At 34.5% G+C, this 11,774-nt stretch overlaps 2 protein-coding genes across 2 annotated transcripts; both read left to right on the top strand.

Annotated features, from left to right (window-relative positions):
• The first annotated feature begins 1,530 nt into the window (after positions 1-1,530).
• Positions 1,531-3,656, top strand: LOC107875565 (exocyst complex component EXO70H1). The gene has a single exon (XM_016722324.2). The coding sequence runs from the start codon at positions 1,670-1,672 to the stop codon at positions 3,497-3,499; it is 1,830 nt and encodes a 609-aa protein (XP_016577810.2). The 5' UTR covers positions 1,531-1,669; the 3' UTR covers positions 3,500-3,656.
• A 5,202-nt stretch (positions 3,657-8,858) lies between these two features.
• Positions 8,859-11,466, top strand: LOC107875566 (ankyrin repeat-containing protein At5g02620). Its single transcript, XM_016722325.2, has 3 exons — positions 8,859-9,763; positions 9,867-10,276; positions 10,485-11,466. Exons 1-3 carry the CDS (start codon positions 9,445-9,447, stop codon positions 11,361-11,363), a joined length of 1,608 nt encoding a protein of 535 aa, XP_016577811.2. The 5' UTR covers positions 8,859-9,444; the 3' UTR covers positions 11,364-11,466.
• Positions 11,467-11,774: the final 308 nt, after the last annotated feature.

Raw genomic sequence — 11,774 nt, 5'->3', positions numbered from 1 at the left:
CACACCAATTCTATGGAGCCAGGGGCAGAGTTAGCAAGATTCCAGGCCCTTACACATGCTAACACAACCGGTAGCTATTGAACCTTTTTGAACTCTTCACGTGTGTATTTTTTATATTTCGAATTCTTTAATAAAAACTCTAACTTCGTCGTCACCGATGGAGTCCAATTTAAAGTTAGTTTGTTAAAAAAGAAAATTCGTCCTAACTTCCTTTCCTTTACAATTATTAATATTAATATATCAACTCTGTGTTAAAACATCAACATCAAACGAGTAACGGATCTTATCAGTTTTCTTTGTAGTTTTCCTCGTATAGGAAGTGGGTCACCATTCAACTTGCAGCATATGGCAAAACTTTTTGGCCGGTTAGAACAAGTTTTCGTCGAGCTAAAAATATTCATTTTCGGATAATTAAGGTGTTTGATTATTTTTGTTAAGAAGTAAGTAATAGAAAAGTAAATTTAAGAAGTTTGGTCAAATTTCTACTTTCCTTCTTCATATTTTATGTCTTAATTTGATCTCACACTAAATAATAAAAAATATTTTATTCATTTCAATTTACATGACTCATTCTCTTTATTAGTCAATTTTAAGAAAAATGACATATTTTTATATTTTATACTTTAATTTAATTTTAAAATACTTATTTTATTTTTATTGAATAATTTATAGTCACACTCGGAAATAGCCTTGCTACCTCTCTGGAGATATAGTGATATGAACTGCTTACCCTCTACATCCCACTGTGTGAGAATATGCTGGATTTGTTGTTATTGTTGTTGTAACTTATAGTCACACAGACATCTGTTACTTATTTTATGTCACAAATTTCAAATATTTTTTTAAAATTTTTTATATTAAATCAAACTAACTTATACAAATTTAAATTAAAATGTGGCCGAAACGACACTTTGAAATCTTGTAATCTTTATTCTAAAGAGTATAATACATCAAACAGAAAATTGGCAGCCGTCACTCTCCTATAAAAATCTGGTTATCTAATTTCAGGATAATATTGATTTCACTTTAAAAAAAATATTAAGAGGTAATAAGATCTCCCAAAAAAATTATCTACAGCTCCTCTAGGCTATACACTTGTGCCTTTTTTTTCCCCTTTATTATATTCCGGTGGACTGTGGACATATAGGACCATAGGAATCAAAATTAATTAATAATAGTATAAATAACATAAATATTAATTTTTTTTTTAAGTAATTAAATTCTCTCTTACTTTTTTTAGTTGCTTTACTTTTTCTTCCTATTAATATACATAACATAACATAATCGATATATACATAACATTTTATGTATATGTTGAAATTTTTATAATATATATAGGGAGTTAAAATTTTTTGTAATATTAAAAAAATAAGTTGTGTATTTGTGTAATTTTTAGATTAACAATATGAATAATTATAGAAAGAACTTTATTAGTATTGTATACTGCCAATTCTTTTCTTCTTCGCATATTTCCACGTCTCTTCCCCCTCTCTGCTTGCTTCTATAAATAATCTTTATTTTTTACCATTTTCCCATCAAATTCAATTTTCATCATTCCCCCTAGGCTCTATCTTTTTTCCAACACAATAAACTAAAATAAAAGAATTCCTTTGTTAACTTGTTCACTATTTAATTTCTTCCTGAATTTTTTCAGTTTGACACCAAAAATATGACGGGGTTTTTCTCTTCATCCAAACATTCATCACCTCCACATTCTTCTCATAAATTAAGTGAGACTTTAATGGAGGACACTTTAAAGAACGTTGAACCAATTATTAGAAGATGGGATCTTGATGGGTCCAGTTCTAATCTTTTCCAAGATAGAAGAGCAGAAGTTAAGCAGTTTCTTGACGCTGTAATTGACTTACAACATGCCATGCAATTTGTTGTCAAAGAAAGTTCAAGCTCCCAATTGCTTGTTCGACCTCAAAATCTCATGCAAGTCGCCATTAAAAGACTTAAAAAAGAGTTTCACATCATTTTGTCTAGAAATCGATATTTCCTGGAGACGGAAAGTGTGTCAAGAGGATCTACAAGGTCTAGTGGTTCGGATGAAGATCAAGGTTCTGAAGATGATACTGCTGAGATTGAAGCTCGCTTTGCCGAGGTTTCGATTGATGAAGGTGAAAAGGTTTCTGTAGCTACGGATCTGAAAGCTATTGCTGATTGTATGATTGAAGCTGGATATGGAAAAGAATGCGCCAAGATTTACGAACTTAATCGAAAATCCGTCATTGATGAGACATTGTATTACTTGGGTATTGAAAGTTTTTGCATTTCAACAGTTCAGAAAATGGACTGGAAAGTTCTGGAGAAGAAAATCAAGATCTGGTTGAATGCGGTTAAGGTTGCTGTTATTACACTATTTCACGGCGAGAGAATTCTCTGTGATCAAGTATTTTCCTTATCCGACAAAATCAGAGAATCTTGTTTCACTGAGATTGCTAAAGACAGTGCTGTAACACTATTCACTTTCCCTGAAATGGTGGCGAAATACAAGAAACTATCTCTGGAGAAAATGTTCCGTATTCTCGACATGTATGACTCAATTTCTGAACTATGGAGCGAAATCGAAATGTTATTCGGATTCGATTCTACTTCCGTTGTTAAATCTCAGGCGATGACCGCTATGACCAAACTCCGAGATGCTGCTCGAGCTATGCTCTCGGAGTTTGAGTCCGCAGTTAAGAAAGACTCATCAAAAGTAACGAGCGGTGGTGGCATTCATCCTCTAACACGTTACGTGATGAACTACCTTATTTTCCTCAGTGATTACAGTGGACCTATCTCCGACATCATCGCTGATTGGCCGGCGGTGGTAAAGTCACCGTTGCCGGAATCTTACCTATTGAGTCCAATTGCCGATGAAGGCGACGGTACGGTTTCCGTTAGACTAGCATGGCTTATCCTTGTTCTTCTCTGTAAACTTGACGGCAAAGCTGGGTTCTACGGTGACGTGCCGTTATCCTATTTGTTCTTAGCGAACAACTTAAACTACGTCGTTTCGAAGGTTCGGGAATCCAGCTTGAAGCTTCTATTGGGATCCGATTGGCTTCCGACCCACGAAGCTAAGGTAGAACAATACATGGCAAATTACGAGAGAATGGGTTGGAGTAAAGTGTTGACGTCACTGCCGGAGGATTCAACGGCTGAGATTTCACCGGCGGAGGCGATCGAGTGCTTCTGTAAATTCAATTCGGGTTTTGAAGAGGCGTACCGGAAGCAAAGTTCGTGGGTCATACCCGACCCGAAACTCCGTGATGAAGTTAAAATTTCATTAGCGAAGAAGATTGTTTCGGCTTATCGGCCATTTTACGAGAAGCATGTTGGGAGTGTTGGCGGAGTGGAGTCAATTGTCAGATTTGCCCCTGATGATCTGCAAAATTACTTATCCGATTTATTTTATGGCACTGGTTTTTCAGAAAATGGAAGTACGACGGCACACGGGTCATCTTCACCATCAACTTCCACGTGGACATCTCCATCACGTGGACGTTAATAAATAATATATTTTTTTTATTTCAATTTATACGACATTGTTTAATTTTTGAGACGTATTTATTCCTATGTAGGCATTGTATAGAGTGAATGCAGACCAAAATTATTCTGTGATCATTTTTGTGTATAAGAAACAAAATTAATTTGTTCATTTTTCATTTTGCTTTGTACTTAAAAGTGATAATGATCCTTGTTTCTACGTTTTCTCATCAGAGAAAAGCTGGGTTATTTCTTTATTTTGAGTAGCTTTATTGAAACCAGAAATGATTTGTGCTAGCTCCAAGTTTAAATTTCCAGCTACTTGTTCTATGGTTTTTATTTGAACTGCAAACAACGTAACACTTCAAAAATTAACCAATAGTTTTTCTTGAATCTCTTTGCCTTTGCGGCTAAGAGAGAGTTGTTATTATTCGAGAATCTACTACACATGAATAGGCTAATAGACCTCCAAGGAGGAATCAGAGTCAAACGATAATTTTACGTGCTATAGTTTGATTTGAATGCTCTTGTCTTGTTAGTTGTAATTTGATATTGATGATGTGATCAATTCAAATAGAACAAGTCACAAACTTGGTGCCCACAATATTGGATTGGTAAGCAACTTGGTTCATTACGACAAGAAACGGATATGTTGTTTGTTTGTCTGAGTTGTAGACCATTCACAGGAACAATAAATGTTAAAAGTGCACTACGTTTACCACATTTGGCTTTCTGAAAGAGCCTGGTACAAGTGGGATTCGCATATTATATACATGCAGTTTCATTTGTCCATCAAAAGTCGATAATAGTTCTATTACGGAACGATAACAATTGTGAGTCGTGATAATCACCACAGGCAAAAATTGAATGATAATTTACTTGTCTGATATAATTATTTTTAGCTCAGAAAAATATAATTTGTTCGACCGTTCAAGTTTGAGTTGTTAAAAACATCTATTTACTAAGTTAATTCATTTTGATCCGTCTTATATTCAGTCCATTTAAAAATTAGATTGATATGTAGACTAAATTAACCGATGAGAATCTCCGTCAAATTATATTTTTGTTTGATAATGTTATGAATAACCATAATAAAGAAAAAAAGAGTTTTATTAATTAATGAAATAGATTATAGGAAAACAAACAAATAAATCAAAAATCATAAGAGTTAGACGGATTGAGTTATAATCCATTGCTTAGCCCATATTAACTCGATTGTTTTCAGCTCATGTAACCTATCTTTTGGATGGATTAGTGACTTGCTCATTGGTTCAATTCATTTAGATCTGTTCAAAATCAATCCAATCCTCATTTGACATCCCGACAAATAAATGACATCGGAAACTAATAAAGTAAGATAATTTATATGATAACTTTATATCAACTTTATTTGTTATAGTACTAAATATTTATATTAAAGTGAACAGAATTGTTCGAGTATTTGATGAGAATATGAAGTATTTTGGTGGTGGATGATGAGCAATATTTTGAATTAAATACTTCATGATTAAAGGTATGGCATCTTGAATTGGGCCCAGCCCAGGACAGGACCATTTTGGGTGTCTTAGCAGAACACATATTGTGAGTTTCAAGTTTATACCATCGAAAATGTTGTGCAGTGGATGAGACTGCTCCTCCCTTAACTAGAGGTTTCGGGTTTGAGCCCTAGATATGGACTTGATAGGAAGCATTACCCCCGAATGGATCCTATCCGGCGCGAATCCAGATTACCGGACTCCAATGAGAGTACCGAACACCTAACGAAAAAACAAAAAAAAGTTACAAGTTTATCATGCTGAGCTAGTATCTGTGCTTGGAGTTGGACATTTAGATGGATTAACACCAGAACAAGTATGGGATCTTGAATTGGGCACAGCTTAGCCCAAGACAGCAAATTGTATCTCATTATTGAGAAAAGTAAGAAAGATAAAATACAAGCTTGCTTTATAGAAAGATTAATTAATCATTTTTGTTTCAAAGTCAATTTATTCACATTTTTCCTTGTTCAAATTTCATTTTTGAATGAATTTAGACGATACAACTCTTATTAGTGAATGGTGTTTACCGAAAGTTACTCACTGAATTGGTTGGATGGTGTCTTTCATAAGAGTCCAAGGAGTTGATTTACTTTTTGGCATGCTTTGTTTGCTTTGCTCTTCTTCTTCGGACAGAACCGTCACTATATATTAAGACTCACAACACACACTTGTCCATGTCAAAGTAAATATTGCATCCCCCCCTCCCACTTGAGTTGACGTAGCTTGTCATGGAGATGCCATAAATTTATTCAAACTTCAAAATGACTTATTTTGAGAAACACTTTTATCAGTACTAACAATTTTCCTTCATTTATTTTTTAATTTAAAATGAAGTTGTAGGAATGTCTAGATTTGCACGTTATCATTTTTTAACCCAGAATAATTTGCTTGGTCAGCCATTGTTACTAATTACTTATTATTTTTTGCTACTACTTTTTAAAAGACTTACCTTATTTTTACGTCGTATATTTTTTGTTGGACATACTTATTTATCCAAGGCACAAGGTCAATGAGCATCTCATATCTGAATCAGCAGCTACGCACAATACATGTTATTGTTTGTAATAATTTGTAAACATATAAATTATTCAGATTCTAAAATTATTTGTCTGGTATATTATATGGATTTTGTTCATATATGTCATGGTTTGTTATTTGTTAGTTTCAGCCGTTTGAGAAAAAAATAAAACTATACCTCTTTTCTATTAATTCCTTTTTTGTACTATATCTATATTAGTTTAGGATAAAGAGGAATCGGACGCTTATAATCTATTGTTTTTATTCCATGGTTTTCAGTAATTGTCGGGTGATTTGTTCTAATTGATGTGTTAATCATATTAGTTATTTAGAACAATGATGCTCATCCTTCTTATCTTCATACGAGAAAACGAAATGTATACGCGGGAGGTGAGGTTGAGATGGTTTGGGGCACTGATGCCCTGGTTCGTAGGTGTGAGAGGTTGGCCTTAGATGGTTTCAGGCGGGATAGGGGTAGGCCGAACAAATATTGTAGAGAGGTGATTAGACGTGACATGGAGCAATTACAGCTTACTGAGGACATGATCCTAAATAGGAAGGTATGGAGGACGCATATTAGGGTAGAGGGTTAGTGAGTGTATGAATGAGTCATAGTCAGTAGTTAGGAGTGCTTTGGTGTTTGGCTAGTAGTCTTAGGGCTTTGTACATAGGTTGGAGCTTCTAGTTAGGAGGTTTGGGAGGAGGTGTCTACCTGTGGTTTGTTAGTATATAGTATTTCTTTGTGGGTGTTGTATCTCTGTTATTACATCTTGTTTCATATTTTGTAACGACTTTGTTTACTGTCATTTTGTCCTGAGCCGGGGGTCTATTGAAAACAGCCTCTCTACTTCTTCGGAGATACTGGTATGGACTGCGTACATTCTACCCTCTCCAGACCCCACTATGTGGGAATATACAGGGTTTGTTGTTGTTGTATATATGCATTATGTCGACGCTACTTGAAAATAATATAAAACAAATATTAACTTGAGATGTGCGATATTTAAATTCACTAGAATTTCATATTGAAATACTTATAGTCCAAATTATGACAATATATCTACCGGCGGAGTTGAAAGCGTAAAGATGTGTCATCTTTTTCGAAAAATTACTATGTACATGATAAATTCTCTTAGCGAAAGCTCTAACTAACCTAGAAAATAAACGAAAGCTTAATCAAAATTTAAAGTTAAGCCATTGCTAATACATGTTCCCTTTCGTGGGTTTCTAGATGATCTAAAGGAGATTTCAGAGATTGTCTTTATGCTAATAAATCTCAAATCATAGATATAAGAATCCATATTATTCCATTTTTACTTAATAATATATTAGGTGATGGGATGAGACGATGAGTTCTTGACCCCCACTTTTGTGTAATTGAAAACTGAAAAGGGGTGGATTACAGAATGCCCACATGCATCTAACTTTAAAGTTTGATTCTGTGGGGTATTTCTATTTTTTTTTCATCCCTACCACTATAATTTTGCCTACCCAAAGCCTTCATCACTAAGCAAAACAAAACATTTTCTTGCTTTTCATGTCCCTAAAATTATTATGTGTTGATTTTAACATTCATAGCTATTGTTTGATCTACTACTTGACCAAAGGATCCTCCAATACTCATATATTTGATTTGACATATTAAATCTTTAAGTAATAGAAATGTGTTTTAGTTCATTTTGTGTAGATATTATGTTATATTCTATATTATTTTTTAGAATTATATATTACCCTCAAATATTGAGTAACACAATACATAATTAATATTATATAGGGGTAGTAAATGTTGTAACGATTGATAATTTGATGAATTTATGAAGAGTCGTAGGCAAAAAGATTAAAAGTGTATTACTTTTACCAAAACTAGGATTTACCATTAACTGAGATACCAAAAGTGTTATTACTTGGCAGATTAATGCGTGGAGAAAATCATAACATAACAAAGTAATAAGATTTGAAAAGTATATATTCGGTTGGTAAACCTTAATTTAGGATGTTTCTCATCATGAAGTCTTCTAGATAAAAAATAAATAAATACCTTTTTTTAAGAAAGATAATTGAATAAATAAACATCCAAATATATGCTTTTGGACATGATTGAGATGATGAAATTCGTATATCATTAGTAATATCATTCAGAAATGCTAACTGAATTATTCGAGAAAAAATTTAATGTAAATCATAATCTTGCATTATCCCCATGAAGAAGTTTTAATAATTTTAGATCTTATTAAAATATTTAAAAGTTGATTACTTTTGCCAATATTAATATCTATAAATAAGAGAAAATAAATAAATAAATAAATAAATAAAAGAACTCATGTTATTTTCTAGTTTCTTTTATTTTTTGGAATATATAGCCAAGCCTGCACATATATACAATAATTTTTTTTTCGTTTACTCTGTATTCGATGCTCACATTGAACCTTGATTAATTCATATTTGCATTGTATCACTCTCTAATGAGATTTTTTTCATTCTCACTGCTCAAATCAAAAACTTCGATTAAGATGGATGGATTATATCCATCCTACAACAATCATATAATCCATCCTACTAGAATCCTTAGTAGCGCACATTACACAACATACTTACACAAGCATTCATGTTATAAAAATAACAAATTTAGTTGATGAAGTTCTAAAAATAAAGGGAAAATAATATGTAATGTAGAAGATTATATAACTAAGGGAATCCACCTAATTAAATACATTTTTAGTTATGATTCTTCTCAATAGTCAATACACAAACTTCAAATGAATTAACATCACCATCATAGTCATTATAACCAACTTTACAAAAGTGAGAATCTTTTTTATTCTCTTTTGAGTTTAAGAGCTCTGTCTATGTGATTGACATATAGTATTATATTTCCATATACATGTGTATGTCAAGTTTGTGTGTTGCATTTGCATACATGTGCCTTTAATGTTCCCTCCCTCATTAACCTTCTATTGTTTCTCTAAACTTTTTTCTCAACTTGTTCAAATTTATTATCAGCCAAAAATAACTTTAGAGCTTTTCTTCCATCCCTAAAAACCAAGAAACAGGTTGTTTTCAATCACATATATGCTCTTTATACTAGTGGCTTCTAACTTCCTGGATATTTAATGACACAAATTAGAGCAAAAATATGAAAGTCTTTTCATATCCAGGTAAATTTTACTGTCTTTTGCTTTATATAAATGGCAGTCTTTTTGGTTATAATGCATTAAAGAGGAATGATAAGACACTAGTATATAGTGATTGATCTCTAGAGGTAGGGAAAAGTTGCTCTTTTTGGTTTCTGAATCTTTGTTGGTGTTGGAAAATGTTGTTGCTGATTTGGGTGTTTGAGGGAAAGAAGAAGAGAATTGTGGTTAAGGATTAACATTAGGCCAAAGGGTGAACCTTTTTGGAGGGATTGACTAGCATGGAGGGATCCATGCCCCCGAAAACGATGAAGAAACAACTAACGGGGAAGCGTGAGGACACTGTGTTGCATAAATTGGCTAGAGCTGGAAATCTTGTTGAAGTAAGAGGGATTATCGATAACACGGGGGAGGAAGAATTGGCGGAGTTGTTGGTAAAGCAAAATTCAGCTGGAGAGACCCCTTTATATGTTGCAGCTGAATATGGTTATTGTGAGTTAGTTAAGGAGATGATCAAGTACTATGATCTTGTAGCTGCTGGAATCAAAGCAAGGAACGGATTTGACGCGTTGCACATTGCTGCTAAACAAGGGGATTTGGGTATGTTGATGGTAGTATAACATCTCAATTATGATTATCTATTCTCTGAATCTAGTTTTCTAGTGGACTTTCGATGGAATTTTTTCGTTTGCTAATGATGCAGATGTGGTGAAGGTACTAATGTCAGTACATCCTGAGCTCTCAATGACTGTTGATGTTGCAAATACAACAGCTTTGCATAGTGCAGCAAACCAAGGGCATATTCAGGTGGTGAATTATCTATTGGAGGCTGAGGGTAGTTTGGCCACTATTGCTAAAAGTAATGGGAAAACAGCCCTTCATTCTGCAGCAAGAAATGGACATGTGCTAGTGGTGAAAGCCCTTTTGAATAAGGAGGCAGGGATAGCGAGCCGGATGGATAAAAAGGGGCAGACTGCACTTCACATGGCTGTCAAGGGACAAAACCTTGAGGTTGTGGAGGAGCTGACTAGAGCAGACGCTAAGTTGATAAATAGCGTTGACACAAAGGGCAATACAGCATTGCACATTGCAGCTCGGAAAGGAAGAGCTCAGGTATGCTGTTTTCTGGCATATATGTAGGTTTTGTTGCTGTTTAAAGTCTAGGAGCTTTTTCATCGACTTTGAATCTAAAGTTCTTCTACAGTATCACAAGTCGCATAAAAGATAACTACTGATAATAGTTCCCAAAAAGTGAGACTAGTAAGCCGAAAAATAAGGCAGCTGGTTACCTGTCATTAACTGTTTCCTTTGACATATGCAGATTGTTAAGTTTCTGCTTGGGCAGAATGAGACAGACACTAAAGCAGTCAATAGATCAAAGGAAACAGCCATTGACACTGCAGAGAAAATGGGACAGACCAATATTACAGTCATCCTACAGGAAGCTGGTGTAGAAAGCGCCAGAACCATCAAGCCTCAGACTACAAATCCCGCAAGACAGTTGAAACAAACAGTCAGTGACATAAAACATGAAGTGCACTATCAAATGGAACATACACGACAGACAAGAAAACGTATACATGGCATTGCCAAACGCATAGATAAAATGCACGCTGAAGGCCTTAACAACGCCATCAATTCTACCACAGTCGTAGCTGTACTCATTGCCACAGTTGCCTTCGCAGCAATTTTCTCTGTCCCAGGACAATACATCGAGTATCCAGAGGATGTTCCACCAGGCCATTCCCTTGGAGAAGCAAATATAGCTCCAAGTCCCTCATTTCTGATTTTCTTCGTGTTTGACTCTGTTGCCCTTTTTATCTCTCTTGCAGTTGTGATCGTTCAGACATCGATCGTGGTAGTTGAAAGCAAAGCAAAAAAGCAAATGATGGCAATCATAAACAAGCTTATGTGGTTAGCATGTGTGCTAATTTCAGTGGCTTTCTTGGCACTGTCTTATGTTGTGGTTGGTAAAAATGAGAAATGGCTGGCTATTGTAGTGACTATTATAGGAACAGCTATATTAGTTACAACATTAGGTACAATGTGTTATTGGGTCATAATGCATAGGATAGAGTCCTCCAACAAGAGGAACATTCGAAAGAACTCTCTGGCCAGCAGGTCCTTGTCCTGGTCTGCATCAGTCATCTCTGATTCTGATGTTCTAAATAATGAATACAAGAAAATGTATGCTATATAAACTTTTTTAAGAAAGTAGCATCCCTGTAAATCCTACCCCAAAATTGTATTTATTTTTTTCCGTTTTGTGGGGTAATAGATCATTGGCGTTACCTTCATGTGCATACCCTTTAATCAAAGGTAGTTCCTCTACTTCATCGAAGAGTTGGCCAACCTTTCTTCTCTGAGGTGGCAGGATAACTTGTTCACTTCTGAATTTTAGCTGGATTCCTCTTCTAGTAATTTACACGAAATCAATAAATGCATAACATGTGATTCGCACAAAGAACCTCTCTATCTCCCGATAGCCAGACTCCACTATGAGAGATTACACTGGTTATGTTATATTTTGTTGTGTTTCACACAAAAAAAAATCTCACTTTACCATGGTAAGTTACACACGTTTTGGCCTCATTATATCACTTAACCAAGA

Source organism: Capsicum annuum, chromosome 6 (assembly GCF_002878395.1).
Source record: "Capsicum annuum cultivar UCD-10X-F1 chromosome 6, UCD10Xv1.1, whole genome shotgun sequence".
NCBI lineage: Eukaryota > Viridiplantae > Streptophyta > Magnoliopsida > Solanales > Solanaceae > Capsicum > Capsicum annuum.
Note: the sequence above shows the minus strand (reverse complement) of the source record. Positions and strands in the feature narration are given on the sequence as shown.